We start from the raw sequence: 19,361 nt of genomic DNA on the forward strand, positions 1-19,361 counted from the left end.
TCGTATAGTCCACTTGCAGAGCTCAAAAGTGATTAGAGTCTGAGTATTTGCAGTTTCTACGTGGGATTGTGCTTCTTTTGAAGTACCCATTCCTCTGTACCCTCTTCCTTTTGCAAAGCATAAAAGCAATCTGTAGGAGCCTTATTCTCCCACAACACAGACCATAGGAGTGAAGAGAGTTCACACCTGGATGTCAGCCACAGTGATATGTGCATCAAAAGGTTAGCCGAGGGCCCTCAATCCTGCTCTTTATGACTCTTATCAGCCCCATTGCCTTTCTGAGATGTGCCCAGCCCCCTTCCTTTTGACCTCTCACTGAATCAAAGAGCACCTTTTGAAGTGTACAGGGGAAACCTTGTCCCGGGTCCCCCCAGTGTGTGTCCCCACCCCAGCTTACAGGAATGCAGCAATTTATCAGTCTGTGTGGGGGATTTCTATACCTTCTCTCCATGTTTCACCATGGAGGCCTCGATCTTCCAAAATGTAACCCATGGCCCCCCATGTATTGCACCATCCACAGGCACAGATACACTCAGTGCACGTATACAGCATGCACACACTGCACAGTACTGCACCGTCCATGTACTGTCTCATTCATATGCACACATACGCCCAGCATATATATTTAACATGTATCCACTGTATGCACTGTCCAGCACTGTGTCCTTTATGTATTGCACCACTTAGAGGCATACACACATCCAGCATATGCATTTAACATGCATGCACTGTATCCTTCATGTATTGTACCATTTACAGTTACACATACTTCCAGTATATGCATTTAGTATGAAACACTGTATATTTAATGTATTGTTGCACTCACAGGTATCCTGCATGCACTGCATATGACTACATCCTACAGGTACTGTACTACTCATAGCCACATGTGCCTCCAGCACATGCATACACTATGCATACAATATCCATGCAATGCTCACTATCCCTGTATTCCACCCTTTCCAAGCACACATAGACCCAGCGCAGATATGACACTTCTGTGCTGCAATGCACTTCACACCAATCTGATGTAGACCAGGAGTGAGTTAGGCACACAGCAGCAGAACACTAAAAGGGATTGAGCTTGTAGGCCTCACTCCTGTGACACAGATTGTAAAGGACATGTTCACTCCTACTGCTCATTGCTCTATATGCCCCCACTACCACGATTGTGATACTTAACTCCTGGGGAAGACAGTAACCTTCTACCACTATGAAGGTAGCGCTTTGGGTGTACCTCCCGGTCTAAGAAGACTACCATCTGTGAGACAGGCCTATTTCATGGTGCACACACATTATCCGTTTTTTTGCCTGTGACAACAAAATTCAGCAGTAGGGATCCAGGCTTCAGCATAGCTGGCACTGAGGGCAGGCGTGCATGTCTATTACCATATAGAGGACTGTGTCATCCTAAGACTTTTACCAGTTAAAGGAGTACTTTGGTATGTTCATAAACAAATTTATTTTGAAGTTGCAAACTTTGAAAATAAATGTATATTAAGAGCAATAAACAAACAACTTGTTTAATTTTGTGAAAACTAGTCAATTTACTGTCATTTAATTGACTGCACATCAAATCTGTGGCTTTCACCAAAACTGGATATTCACAATATATTCAAGCCCATTCAGAGCAAGTTCTAGCTTTTGTTCCTCCATGGCTACTGATTTGGGTACCATCGTAATCTCTTGTATATATTGTGTTGCAAAAATATTGGAAAAAAATATTGTGATACTAAAATATTGTAATGCTGAAATATTGTTGTAAAGAATATCATTTTTTAGGTAAGTAATACGCTTTCAAGAATATCTTTGTTAATATGTTTTTCAAAAATATGATTTTCTACAATATTGTTTTTTAATTATCTTTATGGGTTTAAGTTCATATATTAGTTGTATGCGTTATTATTTTTTATATAATTGTTAATAATATTTGTAAATATAGGGGCATATTTACAGGAAAGTGGCACATTGGTCCAAATGCGCCACTTTCTTGCATTGCCCCTGCCCAACCTAAGAACACCATGGTTGCACTGTATGTACAACAGGGCACACCATGGCGGTCGTTAGGACTATAGCTTCTAACTTTTTGACGCTATTGTGGCGCTTTGCTGCACTAGCATAAAATATTTTGATGCTAGTGCAGCAAAGCACAGGGAGGCCCATTGATTAAAATGGGTGTGTCATTTTAACGCCTTGTCTGAGCAGACGTTAAAAATGATGGAAAAAATGGTGTAGTGAATGTTGTCAATTTCACTGCCCCATTTTTTTGGCCCTCCCTGCGTCGGAACGCCCCCTTGCATACATTATGCCTGGCACAGGCATAATGTGGCACAAGGGTTTACAAAGTGGTACAATGCAAGCATTGCGCCACTTTGTAAATAAGGCACGGGAGAAAGGCCTCCTTAACACCCCCTTACCAAAAAAAAAAAGACAAATAATTATTCATTTATTCATAAATGTTTAATTGATTATTAATTATGCAAATTCTGTAATAAATATATTTTTTAGTTGTATATTAGGTGTGAGTTAGGGTTTTTAGGGGTATATGGTGGGAAGTTACTAAAGTAATAATTAACAATTAATTATTAATTTATTGTTTATTATTTAATTGACTAATAATTATGCAAATTGTGTATTAGTTATACTTGGTAAGTTATATACTAGATGCTTGTTGCTGTGTTTGTAGGTGTGTTTCGTGAGAATTAAATAAGTAACAATAAATCAACACATAATTATGAATCTTTTTTAATTAATTGATTTTTAATTATGTAGATTGTGTAGTAATTATATTTTTTGGTTACGTATTAGGTGTGGGTTGCTGAGTTTGTCAGGGTATACAGTGGGAAGTTACTAAAGTAATAATCAATTCATAAAAATAAAAAAATTATTATTCATAATTTAATTGAGTAGTAATAATCTACATTTTGTCATAATTATGTTCTTTAAGTTATATATTATGTGTGGGCTGGTGGGTTTGTAGAGGCATAGGATTGGACGTTATTAAAGTAATAATGAATTATTAATATATTCATAATTACTTAATTGATTATTAATTATGTTAATTGTGTTATATTCAATAATTTCAGTTATATTTTATGTGTGAGCTGCTAGACGTCTGGGAGTATATTGTGGGAAAGTAATTAAATGTATTTTTATTGATATTTAACCACAACATTATTTAAAAATCTTTTAAATTGTTTACCTGTTTTTTGTTTTTATATATAATTTATTTTTTGGTTAATTAATAATTTTCCTCTTAAGAGTTTTATATTTGTTGTAAATCAGTAGGGTAATTTAGATATATTATGTGTTTAAACTGAAGTTCTTTCCCTACTGGTGCATGGACTGAAGTGGGAATAGAACATTTCACCCCTCTGAAGTCCAAGACTTTCCCTACTGTTGCACAGGCTGGAGTGGGAATAGTAAATCTTAACCCTCCAAACTCCAACACTATTCCTACTACGGCCCAGATTCAACTGGGAATAATCAATATAACCTCTCTGAAGTCCAACGATTTTCCTACTGTTGCACATACTGGAGTGGGAATAGTAAACTTTACCCCTCCGAAGTCCAACACTTTCCATACTGTTGCACAGACTGGAGTGGGAATAGTACATTTTACCCCTCCCAAGTTCAACCTTTTCCCCACTGTTGCACAGACTGGAGTGGGAATAGTAAATGTAATCCCTCACAAGTCCAATGCTTTCTCTACTGTTGCACAGACTGGACTGGGACTAGTCAATTTAATCCTTCGGAAGTCTAATTCTTTCTCTACTGTTACACAGACTGTAGTGGGAATAGTACATTTAAACCATGCAAAGACAAGTGCTTTGCCTACTCTTGCACACATTAGAGTGGGAATAGCAAATCTTACCCCTCCGAAGCCCAATGCTTTCCCTACTGTTGCACAAACTGAAGTGGGAATAACCCTCTGAAGTTCAACGCTTTCTCTACTGATACATAGGCTGGAGTGGGAATAGTAAAACTAATCCCTCTGAAGTCCAACACTTTCCGTACTGTTGTACAGACTGGAGTGGGAATAGTACATTTTACCCCTCCAAAGTTCAGCATTTTCGCTAATGTTGCACAGGGTGGAGTGGGAATAGTGTATGTATTACCGGTTGAATTCTTGTAATATTGTTTGAATATATCTATTATCATCATTTGATTATTTGATACTTTCAAATTATTTGTTCACATGTTACAGGAGCCCAGCTTCACCCAAAGCAACAAAGACCAAATAGTAAACATATACAAAGGGTAAAAAGGCCCACAAGCAGGAAGCTGGTGATATCTGCAGGCACCATCTTAAAACTGTCTTAAACCATATCATCAAAGTAATATAACAAAAAGATAAAAATATATAAAACTCTTCAAGCATCAACACATTTAGGCCATCATTATAACTTCGGCGGTCTTCCAAAAAGACCGCCGAAGCTGCGGGTGCCACTATACCGCTGGCGGTATTTGTGGCACCCTATCATGACTTTCCACTGCGTTTCCGTCCACTGGCCCAGCAGAAAAGTCACATCAACATTGCAGCCGGCTCATGATAGAGCCGGCGGCAATGTTGATGTGCAGCGGGTGCAGCAGCACCCGTTGCGCATTTCACTGCCAGAAATTTGGCCAGTGAAATGTGCGGTGGGGCTGTGTCTGGGGGCCCCTTCACTGCCCATGGCAAGTGCAGGGGCCCCCAGGGGCACAATGAGTCCCTCTTACCACCAGCATTTCCATGGTGGTGTTTACTGCCATGGACAGGCTGGCGGTTGGGGAATCATAATCCCCAGGGCTGCCCTGGGGATTATGACCATCAGGCGGAAGCCTGGCGGTATGTTGGAGGGGCTGGCGGTATGGCTGTGGCTAGTGCGCCACGGTCATAATCCGCTGACGGTACACCGCCAGCCTGTTGCCGGTGTTTCTGCCAGCTTACCACAGGCTGCCAGGGACGTAATGAGGCCCTAAATGCTTAAATGTAAAGGAAATGAAAAGGCAGGTTATGCCTCACCTCCCTCTCCTTATAAGTTAACTTCTGCTCCGTTTCTTACACCAAAATGGAAGGTACCCTACCAGTGCATAAGCAACATAGAGGGGGATGGTAATACCTTTGCAAACAGAATTTAAACACATAAAAAGTGCAAACAAAAGTTAATTAACTCATTAGGCAATGCCATGCATTGGTCAGGGCTGTGTCCTTTACTTAATACAGTTACAATATCCAAATCCACAAGATAATTGCCCAATATTAAGCATTTGTAAAAACAATAGAATTGCACTCCCATCAGTACATTTTAAACATGAAAAATATATAATACAATTCATCATATTAAACCAAGTGAGAACAGCTAAAAGATATAATTGATTGCATTTGTTTCTCCCATGTGGGCATATCTGTCATTCAAAAGATATGCAAGACCATCCGTGCCCACGATAACACCGCTTATCGCAACCCCTCCTGGAAACCTGTAACAAACACATATAAAACAAAATACTACTTATAAAACCGAGTTAAAAGATTAAGGGCCTCATTATGAGGTTGTCGGGCTGACGGTCAGCCCGCCAGTCAGCCCGCCAGACCCGTGAGAAGGAGACTGCTGCAAAGCTGGAAGTCTCCTCCCACCCTATTACAATGTTTCCACCGGGCTGATCGGCAGATACCTCTGTATTAGGAGTTTTCCGCCAGTCAGCCCAGTGGAAACAGTGCGGCGGCATTGGCCTCGGCTCCACAGGGAGCCAAGACCAATGCTGTCGCACAGAGGGTGCCCCCAGCACCCTTGGAATATGCACTGTCTGCCCTAGCAGGCATAGTGCATTCTGAGGGTGCTGGGCAAGCCCCCCCCCGGGCTGCTTTTCCGCCTGGCTGACAGAAAGGGAAGTTGTGATCAGCATGGCGGTGCTGAACTCAGTGCCACTGTGGTTGACCACAACTTCGACCACTGCCAATTTGTCAGGATCCCTGATCCTGGCAGTGGCACTGGTCTCCTGGCGGTCCAACTGCCAGGGTTGTAATCTGGCAGTCAGAACGCCAAAAGTGCGGTGGTCCGACTGCCATTGCAAGTTTGGCGGTCATGGCATAATGAGACCCTAGATCTCAACATGCTTAAGGCTCACAAGAAAAACATCTTAATACAATCACATTTTACTGCAGAGGTTTTGCCATCTCTTCATCATGATTTAATCACAGGGTTATTAAGGAGTCCAAGATGTATCTTGACTCCAACTTGCATAATGCCTTCTCCCTATCACCACCCCTACTGCTAGGTAGGATGGTGTGAACCACAAAGAAGTGAAGTAAAGTTCTGTTACTGTAGTGCCTCGCTGCAAAATGTCATGCTACCCGGTACTAAGAGTCCTTGCACTTAAATGCTCTCATGTCTGCTTCTTGGCTTTGTGGATGGTACCGCCCCCACACAAAAGGTTACAAGGACATAAGAGACAGTGGCCCTCATTACAACCCTGGCAGTTGGTGTTAAAGTGGCGGTAAGACCTCCAGCAGGCTGGCGGTAAAAAAAATTGAATCACGACCATGGCGGAAACCACCATAATAGACAGACACTTTAACCCTCCGACCACCATGGCGGTAGAAACAAACATCACGACGGTAACCGCCAACAGACAGGTGGAACACAATGTACCGCCCACTGTACTACAAGGCACCAATCCGCCAGCTTTTCCGGGGCGGTACCAACGCCATCAAAAGCACGGCGGAAACAGTCTGTGGAAGGGAAACCACTCACCTCTCGACACTCAACGAGGAACCAGGACACCATGGAGCCCAAACTTCTGGTGCTACCAATGTTGGTTTACCTCCTCTTCTACCAGGAGCCGCAAAGTCGGCGGCGATGACCACGGTGAGTACTGCACCTAGCACACAGGGGAGGGGGGAGGAAAGAGAGAGTGACACACACATGCAACACCCCCACCCTAACCCACAACACCATACACACAAATACATGCCGCAACATTACACATACACCCCGTAACCCCCTAGAAGAACGCACCGGCAAAATGAAATGATTGTAACGAGTGTAATCATCGAAAATTCAGATATGGAAAAAGCTCTGTAACAGATCATTACATACAAATATGTACAGCAACTACACAAGTGTTCCAATCATTATCCGTGGACCAGTGGTCCCATAATACATGGGCGAAGCCCACACATGATACCTGACTCTAAACTGAGAGAACACTGCTGGGGCATCAGCTCGAAAATAAACAGTCACCTCAGGGGAAAGGGGAGGGGGGTCTCCTCAGCCGGATGAAGGGACGACGCCACTGCTCCATGAGGGGGCTCCATTCCCACAGAATGGTCCTTGGGAGTGCAAAGCCACAGTCTCTCAAGTCTTTCAAGTGGGTGGGTTGCCCACTGCTTTATCCTGGGGAGTGCAAAGCCACAGTCTCTCAAGTCCCTCAAGTGGGTGGGTTGCCCACTGCTTTATCCTGGGAGTGCAAAGCCACAGTCTCTCAAGTCTCTCAAGTGGGTGGTTTGCCCACTGCTTTACCCTGGGGAGTGCAAAGCCACAGTCTCTCAAGTCTCTCAAGTGGGTGTGTTGCCCACTGCTTTATCCTGGGGAGTGCAAAGCCACAGTCTCTCAAGTGTGTGACATGTCCCACTGGTTCTGGAGGGGGCTTAGTGCCTAGAGTGCTTCATTGTGCCAAGGACTGGGGTAGTGGATGCAGTTCTCCACTGGTTCTGAAGGGGGCTTAGTGCCCAGAGTGCTTAATCCTGCCAAGGACAGGGGTAGTGGATGCAGTTCTCCACTGGTTCTGGAGGGGGCTTTGTGCCCAGAGTGCTTCATCCTGCTAAGGACTGGGGTAGTGGATGCAGTTCTCCACTGGTTCTGGAGGGGGCTTGGTGCACTCTGGACTGGGGTAGTGGACGCAGTTCTCCACTGGTTCTGGAGGGGGCTTAGTGCCCAGAATGCTTCATCCTGCCAAGGATAGGGTGTGTGGACGCAGTTCTCCACGGGTTCTGGAGAGGGGCTTAGTGCCCAGAGTGCTGCACATGCTATGTGGCAGGTCCCATTCCCTCACCTAGGGGTGTATGCCACAAGATTGCCTGGGGACAGGTAGCATGATACTCCATGGAGTCATAGACACACTCCACCCTGCTGTGACTTTGCCTGCCAACTGCTGGTACTAACAGTGCTGGTTGTGTTGCTACATGTACGCTGTGCAGGGTCCAGGACGTCTCCTACAGCCTCAGATGGCTGCCCACTGGGAATGTTGCCCATGTCGGCTGTGGTGGCACTGTCTGTGCACGTCGCGGGGCTGGTGGCGGTGGTTGCGTCGGTGTCTGTGGCGGATATGCTGCTGGTGGTGCATGTGTCAGCACCTGTGGAGGGAGACAGCAGGACGTCTCCCACAGCCTCTGATGGCTGCACACTGGGGATGATGCTGGGGACTGTTGCTGAGGCAACAGCCATGCAGGTGGCCGTGCAGGTGGCGGTGTCCACCGCCGTACAGGTTGCTGTTCTGTTTGCCAGAAGTGGTGACACCAGTCCCTCAGCCGGAGGCACTGTGCCCTGTGCTGACTTCCCCTTAGCCTTGTGTCCTTTCCCCACCTTGGAAGTCACTGCTGGGACCTTGGCACTGTCCCCTTTTGGCTTGGAGGAGGCCTTGCTGGGTGATTGGTGCGGCTTTTCCCTATGGCATGTGGGCCCCTTCTTCACCTTGGCAGGTGGCAGAATGGGCTGATCCTTGGCCTCGCTAGGTGGCACACTGGCAGCCCTGATGGGTGCCGCCCGCAATCTGACAGGACTTGCAGGGACCACAGTGCTGGAGTATTTGGTGGCTGAGGTGCTGGGCTGGGATCTGGACATCCTGGTCCTAGGGGAAGGACGTGGGGGGGAGGTGTAGGGACGAGATCAATGTTAGCGAGGAAATGTTTTTTAGACACACTGGGACGGGAAGATGAAGGGGGTTTGGGAGTGGAAGAAGAGGTAGTGGTTGTAGGAGGTGTACGTCTGCTGAATTTGGGTGAAGGTGCATGGGCTGGAGGCTGTTGTGAGGTGAATGGCTGTTGAGTGGGTGTGTGCCGGCATTTGTGTACTTTGGGAGGAGGGCTCACAGACACACTGGGAGAGGACACAGGGGACGTGTGCATGGTAGTGGGGGTGGTGATTGCACGTGAGCGGTGTGTGGTGATGGGCGTGCTGGTGATGAAGGTAGTGGCTGAGGAGGTAGATCATGGAGGTGTGAGTGGAGACGAGACTGGGAGGGAGGACGGGGACGTGGAGGAGGGGGTCACAGTGGAGGCAGTGGATGTTGGTTTGTCTGCATGGGAATGGTGCTTGTGCGAGTGCCTGTAGGATGTGTGGTGCTTATGTTTGCCATGCCCACTCTTGTGTGTTGATGAGTGTGCATGCTGGTCTGATGGTGTGCTTGGGATAGGCTGAGGTAGAGGGGATTGGGTCTGGGTAGTGGAGGTTGGAGGGGGGAGGCTGGACACAGGGACAATGGCTGCCATCAGTGCGAGGCCAGAGCCTGAAATGCTCTCTGTTGGGCTGCCATGCCAGAATAAATGGCCTCCAGGTATGTATTTGTTTGCTGCAAATGCCTCTCTGAACACCCTGGATGGCATTCAAAATGGTTGATTGCCCAACAGTGAGGGATCTCAGGAGGTCAATAGCCTCCTCACTGAGGGCAGCAGGTCTGACTGAGGCAGGGCCTGAGGTGCCTGGGGCCAAGGAGATGCCCACCCTCCTGGGTGAGCGGACACGGGAAACACGCTGAGGGGTTGCTGGGAGGGCGGTGCTGGTAGGGGGGTGACGGCTGTACCTATTGAGGCAGTGGGCACAGAGGTGCACGCCACCACAAGGGGGTACCCATCAGAGGAGTCGCTGTCGCTGGTGTCTCCTCCTGTCCCCGTCGTGGAGCTCCCCTCGCCCTCCATCCCACTGGTGCCCTCAGACTCCGTACATTCACCCTCCAGGGCCATGTGGGTTGCAGCGCCCTCCTGCTCCGGTGCCAATGCTCCTCCACCAGATGATGCTAATGCACACAAGGACAGGGTGACAAAACAAACAGGGGGGGGGGGTGAGACAGAAGAGACACATGGTCAATGCCTGCAACACCACTACCGTTGGCGGACACAACACACAGGGAGCAGCCCTATGCACTAGCCTATGCACTAACAGTTCAGGGGAAAAGCACATGCCCATGGGGGTTTCTGCCTAGACCCATTTGATGCACACCTGGACCCCACAGGACCCTGACTAGGTGTAGAGGGCAACTACCACTTTTCGGACACACCAAGGTAGATCCATTGTTTTGCAGGCTCAGTGCCACTCTAACCCGAAAAGTGGTAGTGGCCCCTTCCACGTTGGGAGGCTATCCCCAGCTGGGCCTCTGCCGTCTTCTTGCTCAAGCGGTGCAGGTCCACCCATCTTTTGTGGCAGTGGGTGCTCCGTCTATGGTAGATCCCCAGGGTCCGCACTTCCTTGGCGATGGCACACCAAATCCCCTTCTTCTGGTGGGCGCTGACCTAGAGGAATAGTGAAGTAAGAAAGGATGTTACTCCCCCGTCTGGTTCTTCTTACTCATTGGCCACAAACCTCCCACCCTGGCCCAGAAAAACATACACTCACCATCCTCACATGCTGGCCTCTGCCCCCCCCATCTCTTCCATCCACAACAATCCATACATTCATGTGCCATCCACCATGCACACAGTGTACTCACCTGTTTCTCTGGAGGACCGTAGAGTAGCATGTACTGGGGGAGGACCCCATCCACCAGTTTCTCCAGCTCCTCCGCTGTGAAGGCACGGGCCCTTTCCCCAGACACTGTAACCATTGTCGCTTCCAGTCTCAGGTCACAGCAGCACTTGCAGTGTGGGTCCTCTCCTGTTGAAGGTCAGGTATCAAGTGAGTGAACAGATAGAAAATGGCGTCACCGCTGGCGTACATCGTCATTAGCTCCTGGAACCCATAGGGCCCAATGATAACCAATGCTGAATTGCGCGGCGGTCTTCGACCGCTTACCGTGACACTGCACCCTGCCAGCGCAGTTACCTCCTATCCCCTTGTCCCTCCTTACAGGTCAGGCAGCCGCCATTTCAGGGGGCCACATGGCAGGGCAACTAACTGCGTCACAGCACTTTTGGTCAGGAATACGGACAGACAGAGCCACACACCGATTACATCACAATTGTTCTAAACAGCCTTGTGAAACCTATGTGGTGTATGACCCTCTGCTCACCCTTCTCCTCCATAGGGCGCGTCTGCTGGGGCAGGTGATGAGATGGCGTCATCCTCCGGTAAACAGACCCCTGGTGGACCTGTGGACAATGGAAGACAGGCACATCATTATCACCTACAGACTTAATCGTGCCACAATCCAGGAACTGTGTGCCCAGTTGGAGCCAGACCTGATGTCAGCTATCTGCCATCCCACAGGAATCCCCCCTCTACTGCAGGTCCTGCCATTACTCCATTTCCTGGCCAGCGGGTCCTTTCAAACAACATTGCCCATGGCATCAGGGATGTCACAGCCAATGTTCTTTAACGTGTTGTCCAGAGTGTTGTCTGCCCTGCTGAAACACATGCGCAGCTACATCGTTTTCCCTCAGGTGGAGGGTTTGCCCACAGTGAAAGGTGACTTCCATGCCCTGGAACATATCCCCAACATCATTGGTGCCATTGATGGTACACATGTGGCATTTGTCCCCCCACGCAGGAATGAATAGGTGTACAGAAACCGCAAAAGCTACGATTCTATGAATGTGCAGATGGTGTGTTTGGCAGACCAGTACATCTCCCATGTGAATGCCAAGTATCCTGGCTCAGTGCATGATGCTTACATTTTGAGGAATAGCAGCATCCCCTATGTGATGGGGAAACTCCAGAGGCACCGAGTGTGGCTAATAGGTGAGCCCAGGGTCCCAACATAGTTGAAATAGGTGTCTGGGTATGGGAGAGTCCCTAAGGGTTGGAGGATGTCTAACAGTTGTCCCTTAATATTTGCAGGTGACTCTGGTTACCCCAAACTGTCATGGCTACTGACCCCAGTGAGGAATCCCAGGACAAGGGCAGAGAAACACTACAATGAGGAACATGGGCGAACTAGGAGGATAATAGAGTGCACCTTCAGCCTCCTGAATGCCAGATTCCGGTGCCTCTATCTGACAGGTGGCTCCCTATACTACTCACCGAACAAGGTGTGCCAGATTATCGTGGCATGCTGTATGTTGCACAACCTGGCTTTGCGACGCCAGGTGCCTTTTCTGCAGGAGGATGGGCCTGATGTTGGTCTTGTGGCAGCTGTGGAGCCTGTGGACAGTGAAGAAGAGGAGGCAGCAGAAGAAGAAGATATAGACAACCAAAACAACATCATCATGCAATACTTCCAGTGAGACGCAGGTAAGAGGATGGTACTGCTTCTCTCATATCATACTACTGTAGGACATTGCATAAATCTGCCTTTTTACCTCTGTGTATGGACCCTGACATGTCACTTTGGCTTTCCATTTCCTATATCTGGGTCCCACTTTATGCCTTCTGCTATGTTTACTGCTGCCCAACAACTGTCTAACATTGGTATGTGAACATGAACATTGACATTGCTATATTTCTGAGAGGTTGCAATAACACATTTGTGAAAGTACAGACTGACTCCAGATTGATTTGTGATTCAAGGGTGTTTATTTCTGTTCAAATAAGTGGAGGGGGTGTGCAATGGGCTGGAGTGATGGTGGAGGAATGTCCGTGGTAGAGTCCAGTCTCTTGGTCTCACAGGTGCATTGTCCAAGGGGGCATAGGAAGTGGAGCAATGGCAGTTCAAAGTTGTCAGGGTGACAAAGTGGGACAAAGGGTGACAATCAGGAGAGTGTTATTTCCTGGCGGGGGTCTTGGCAATGTTCTCTGTCTTGTTCCTGCATCTCAGGGACCGTTTGCGGGGTGGTTCTCCTTCTGCAGGGGTTGGGGTGCTGGTGGCCTGTTGGACCTGTGGTGGCACCTCCTGTTCACTAGCGAAGGTGGAGGGCTGTTCATTGTTCAGGCTAGTGTCAAGGGCCCGTTTGTGTGCCACTGTGTCCCTCATGGTGTTGGCCAGGTCTGCCAGCACCCCTACAATGGTGACCAGGGTGGTGTTGATGGACTTCAAGTCCTCCCTGATCCCCAGGTAGTGTTCCTCCTGCAGCCGCTGGGTCTCCTGAAACTTGGCCAGTACTGTGCCCATGGTCTCCCGGGAATGATGGTATGCTCCCATGATGTTGGAGAGTGCCTCGTGGAGAGTGGGTTCCCTGGGCCTTTCCTCTCCCTGTCGCACAGCAGTCCACCCAGTTTCCCTGTTATCCTGTGCCTCTGTCCCCTAAACCTTGTGCCCACTGCCACTGACCTCAGGTCCCTGATTGTCTTGGGTTGGTGGGTTTGCCTGGGGTCCCTGTAGTGGTGGACACACTACTGATTGACGTGTCCTGGGGACAGAGGGATGGGCCCGCTGGGTGGGTACTGTGGTGGTGTTTCCTGAGGGGGGGGAGGTTCTGTGGTGGTTTGTGACTCCTGCAGGGGAACCGACTGTCCAGAGGTCCCTGATGGGCCGGGCTGGTCATCTTGATCTAGGCGTGCAGGGCTGCTGTCTTCACTGTGGGCCTCTTCTGTGGGGGGACTGGATATGTCTGGCACCTCCTGTCCGGTGACGTTGGGTAAGGGTCCTGTTGGGGTGTAAATGCATAGTTATTGTATCTGTGTGTGCCAACTTGTGCAATGGGTGAGTTACCCTCTACTCCTGTGCTTGCATTATTGTGTTTGCCCTTGTGTGATTAGTGATTTTGGGGTCTGGGTGGGTATCTGTACCGGACATGCTTTGGTGATGGGTGGCTATGCAGAGGTGTTGCATGCAGGGCTTGGTATTGGGATGGGTGGGTTGTGATGGTGGGGCATATGTGAGGTGTTGGAGAGATGGGGGTGAGGGTGGGGGTATGTGATGGCATGCAGGTGGGGTGGGGAGATATAGTAGTAAAGATTTGCATTACCAGAGTCCAGTCCTCATGCTACTCCTGCGAGGCCCTCAGGATGCAGTATTGCCAAGACTTGTTCCTCCCATGTTGTTAGTTGAGGGGGAGGAGGTGGGGGTCCACCACCAGTCCTCTGTACTGCTATCTGGTGTCTGGATACCACGGAACTCACCTTCCCCAAAAGGTCGTTCCACCTCGTGTTTGTTGTGCTGTGTGATGTGTTGTGTTGGGGTGTGTTGTTTGAGATCCGTGGATTTTGTATGAGTGATGGTGTTGTGTGCCTGTGGATGAGGGTGTTGTGTTTGCTATTCTCTCTCTGCTTCTTCAAAAAAATGTAGTTGTAAGGAGTTGTGGGTAATGTGGGTGTGTGTTTTATAGTGGTGTGAGTGTGTGGGTGTGGTGTGTGTATGTGTATCAGGTGTGTGTATTTTGGATTGTCCAATGTGGTTGTGTTTTGTAAGTGTGTGTGTATTTTGAGCGCGGCGGTGTGTACTGCCAATGGATTACTGCGGTTGAAAGACCGCTGCGTTGATTCGTGGGTTGTGATAGTGTGGGCGTATTCCTGTTGGCGTGACGGTGTGGGTTTTGGTATCGCCAGTTTATCACTGACCTTTGGTGTGGCGGACTTGTGTGGGTGTCTGTATTGTGGTGGATTACGAGATGTGGGTTGTAAATACCTGTAGCGGATTTCTGCCGCGACCACGGTATGTTGGCGGCCTTCAGCACGGGGGTAAGCGGGATTTACCGCCAGGGTTGTAATGAGGGCCTGTATATGCAATACTCCATATTACAAGTGATAAACTTGAGAATCACAAATATTCTATTGCTGTTGGGAGCTATGAACTCAACCACATCCAAAGTATTGCTACAGGCTTTACAATTCCTGCAGTAGAAAAAGCCTTGTAGCTGCTTCTTAGGTGCTACACTCGTAATATGTTCTTCACTAAGATTGTACTTCAATGAATGGCATCTGCTGAAAGTTACCTTGGAGCAGTTCCTAAGTGCCTTCTCAGGATCTCATCCGTGTGTCATTCATGCCAATGTTTATTCAGAATTCTTCTAAACTTGCATACCTGATTGGAATATGTGGTGATAAATCTCATCACCTCACCACCCTCCTCAAGGGGTTGGCTACACTGGTATAGTAAGCTCTGTCTAGAAACTTCATCTGCCCTCCTTGCAGCTTGTTCAATAGTCTTGCCTGGGCAACCCTTCTCTCTAAGGGCCATATTTATACTTTTTGACGCACAACTGCGCCAACGCAGTTGTGCGTCAAAAATGTTAACGCCGGCTAACGCCATTCCAAAGCGCCATGCGGGCGCCTTATTTATGGAATGACGTTAGCCAGCGGAGATGACTGGTGTGCGTCAAAAAAAATTACCCACACCAGGCAGCGCCGGCGTAGGGGAAAATGGAGCTTGGGCGTCAAAAAATGGGGCAAGTCGGTCTGAGGCAAAAAATCTGCCTCAACCCGAGTTGCGCCATTTTTTTTTACTCCCACCCTCCATTGACATGACTCCTGTCTTAGCAAAGACAGGAGTCATGCCCCCTTGCCCAATGGCCATGCCCAGGGGACTTATGTCCCCTGGGCATGGTCATTGGGCATAGTGGCATGTAGGGGGGCACAAATCAGGCCCCACTATGCCACAAAAAAAAAAAAAATTACTTACCTGAACTTACCTTAAGTTCCTTCGGATGGGTCCCTCCACCCTTGGGTGTCCTCCTGGGGTGGGCAAGGGTGGCAGGGGGTGTCCCTGGGGGCATGGGAGGGCACCTCTGGGCTCCTTCCGAGCCCACAGGTCCCTAAACGCCTGCCCTGACCAGGCGCTAAAAAATGACGCAAAAGCGGCTGGACGTCATTTTTTTTGACCCGCCCACTCCCGTGCGCCATTTTTGCACGGGAGTTTAAATAAGGCGCCCATGCCTTGGAGTCATTTTTTAGACGGGAACGCCTACCTTGCATATCATTAACGCAAGGTAGGTGTCCACGCTAAAAAATGACGCTAACTCCAAGATCTTTAGCGCTAGACGGGTTTAACTCCAAAGAATAAATATGGAGTTAGCTTTGCGTCGGATTTGCATTAAAAAAAACGACGCAATTCCGGCGCAAACAGAGTATCAATATGCCCCTAAGTCTCTTTCATCATGATGTTCTTCGCACATTCGTATGCCTCTGGGATTTTAAAGACTACCAGGCGGGACGGATCTTAATCTTCCTTAAAAAGTATGACTACCTGTATACTGATGAACTTTCTCTGGAGGCTCCTATTCTGGAGAGAAATATTGTGGTTACATCGGAAAGTGAAGTCTCACCTAGCAATGCTTCTGATGCCTCTGAGATGACAATGGCGCGTAATGAAATGAGAAGTTCTCGTAGGATTTTTTTTTTAAAGCAAGTCCAACAAAGCCAGGTAATATATGGGTGCGCCTAAAAATAACTTGCAAATGCAATATAATGTAAAAGATATGTACATATGTTTTAAATAATGGTGTTACTTTAGACATATATGTGTATAAAAATGTACACACACACGAGGATGTGTTTCTATAAGCATATTTTTATATAGTATTTAATATTAGTTACAATTATATATTTTGCATTATAGTAATGTTATATATTAAAATATTTAACATCTACTATTTCAAAAAAACATATATATTAAAAACAATATTTTTGTACGTTTTTTAACAATATTATTGTGAAACGTTTTTTTGAATATTTTTTTACTTACCATTATACGTACAGGAAAACAATATGTTTGTAAGCAGTATTTTTGACACGTTATTTTTGTTCACGATGTTGTTGGTTCCGATATCATGCCAGTAATCCATGAAATGCAATAGGGACCATGTTTTGCACTTATACTTTCTCTAATGGCTGAAAATTCACCATATCTCTACTTAAAGTTTGTGGGGCCTCTGACTAGCCTTTCATTTAGCCCTTACAGCTGGATGAGGCGGTGACCACAGGACGATCAAGTGTGCCACTGATGGCTGGAAGTGAAAAGAATACCTTCTCTTTAATCATTAAGCATTATGCAGATGGTATATTTTTACGGCAAAATACTAAACGTTTGTTCTTGAAGTAATTAGAATGACTAACTTTTGTCAGTATATTAAACTCTAACTGCCTTTTCAGGCCCATGATACCTTTGTCATCACTCGGATACATGAAGGCTTGGATAGGCATTGTATTAAATGTATTAAATGTTAGAGTACATAACAGAAACTGCTTAAAAAAAGTATAAATCAATGTAACATGTACGGTTAGAAGATTCTTTCATCTTATAAAAGAGATTTCAGTGAAAACATTGGTTAATACAGTGATAAACTTTCAAAGTAAACTTACCAAAACGGCGATGCCTGGCTAATGTCCCTACATAACTTTTCTGTTTTTATTTTATTGCTGGTGACATCATACATGACATCACTGTGACGTCTCCGGTGACTTTCTGAATGCCAGTATTGATAACTTCCCCAGTGAAATCGCACATGACGTTATTAGTGACATCCCACATAGTTTCACCAATAACATTCATGCTGAACATCTGCAAGTACAGTTAAAGAATATGATTTTAATCGTTGTTACTTCACTTACCTGACACTTAGCTGATTCCGTCCAACCTCTCTGACAGCCTGACCTTCGAGACTATTTTGTGGTTTCCAATGGGGCAGCTCCCTCTGCATCAGACATCTCTATTTCACAGTTTAACCATTTGTACTTTTTTTGATAGCCAAGTTTGTTCCATTGTGGTGTTGGTGCACATTGTTTATGATTGTACTCTTCCAAGTGTTCCCTTGCTTATTTAGTTTTGATCTATAATTTCCTAAGAGTGCAACCAGCCACACGCCTCCAGAATATACCTTATTAGGCTTTCACGGTCTCAGTTTGTTTTTAATTCTATTGTTTCCATGGGTTAGCACCACCATGTTCTTGCTTTGTTTAGCATACTATCTGTTTTCTTGTCTTATTTAAGGTGATACCTACATAAACTAAGAATAACACATCTTTTTTAAGCAACTTTCTTAAATAAGCCGTTCGTTCACAAATTCATATTTCTTTATTTCATTGGATTATGGACTACAGCATATACTCAGAAGTCTTTCACCATGAAGTGATGCCACCATGTTTAACTGACCTTCAAAACTCTTCTGAGGGAATGATTCCGAGATGGCCGGTAACTTAAGGGATGACAATTGGCTCAATGTCACCCATTATAGCCAGTGTCTTCAACCCAGTTACCGGCCATCATGAGTTTCCAGGATTAGAATGGGAAATAAAACGTGGGACCTGGAATTTCAGGGTCCATTATCATATGAAATTCCAGATTCTGAGCCCTTTTCTCCAAACGAAGCAGATGCAAAATGTACACAGAAGTGTATTCATTAGGTGTGGACCTTGTAAAACTCAGAATGGCATAAAATGGTATATCTTTAACAGAGACGCCATTCCCTATCATTCAGAACGATCCCTCTTGGGTGTGATCCTTGTGTAGATTCTTGACTGCATGATGTCGTGATCCTCATACCTGCAGTGACCAGGTATATGTTTTGCCCTGAGTCTCAATTATTTCATCATGTTTTATCTCCATATATCCTCTAGTCATTATCCCTCTCTTCTCTGTGCTTCCCTCCTCAGTGCCTGGAGGCTGGTGTGACTGGTCAGATTGGACACCGTGCTCCAAGACCTGCGGCATGGAGGTGATCACCAGGTATCGGACATGTGCCTGTCCCAAACCGCAGAATGGAGGAGCGGAGTGTGAGGGGGTGCCGAAGTACTATGGCGAGACAGGAGTCCAGATGGAGAGGAGGCAATGCCCATCTGCATCTTTCTGCCCAGGTACCACAGTAAAAAAAACAAGCATTTGTGAAAGACACGGCTTCTAGCTTGCCAAGAGTAATTATATTAGGCACCAGATGGCGCCATTATTTTATTTATATGTGATAATGAGTCAGAAACTGCGACATAATGTAAACATCCCGATGTTTACGTTTAGAGTTTTGGGTGAAAGGTCTGTGCATTAATTGAATTTACGTGCAGAAACTTAAGTAGGCAACGTATTGATGGAAACGGGCTTGTGTTTGTGATGTGCGCTCTTCTACAGTCTCCTCCTTGTTCCAGTTCTTACTTATTCTAAGTGATTTATTTCAAGGGAACTTCAAGCCGGAATAGAACATTAAATTTAACAGAATTATCTGTTTTCTCCAGTTGCCTTGTCCCAGTTCAAACTTCACGTTTATTTAAAAAGTGCATAGTTAATTAAAACCATTACACCATGTTTTTAAAAGAAATCGTATTAAAACACAAGTACATTACTGCTCTATTCCTTTTAAAACAATATAATCTTTGATACACTGCCTACAGTGCTAAGAATGCAACAAATTAGAACATACAACATATGTT

General features: G+C 46.6%; 1 protein-coding gene across 1 annotated transcript in view; it reads left to right on the top strand.

The window, feature by feature from the left end:
- Window positions 1-19,361, top strand: part of LOC138261625 (SCO-spondin-like) — a 1,514,343-nt gene that overhangs the window by 766,471 nt on the left and 728,511 nt on the right. Inside the window, exon 76 of the mRNA XM_069210750.1 lies at window positions 18,597-18,797. Coding sequence (XP_069066851.1) covers window positions 18,597-18,797 — 201 coding nt within the window. The remainder of the gene's footprint in view (window positions 1-18,596; window positions 18,798-19,361) is intronic.

Source organism: Pleurodeles waltl, chromosome 10, assembly GCF_031143425.1.
Source record: "Pleurodeles waltl isolate 20211129_DDA chromosome 10, aPleWal1.hap1.20221129, whole genome shotgun sequence".
NCBI classification, from domain to species: Eukaryota; Metazoa; Chordata; class Amphibia; order Caudata; family Salamandridae; genus Pleurodeles; species Pleurodeles waltl.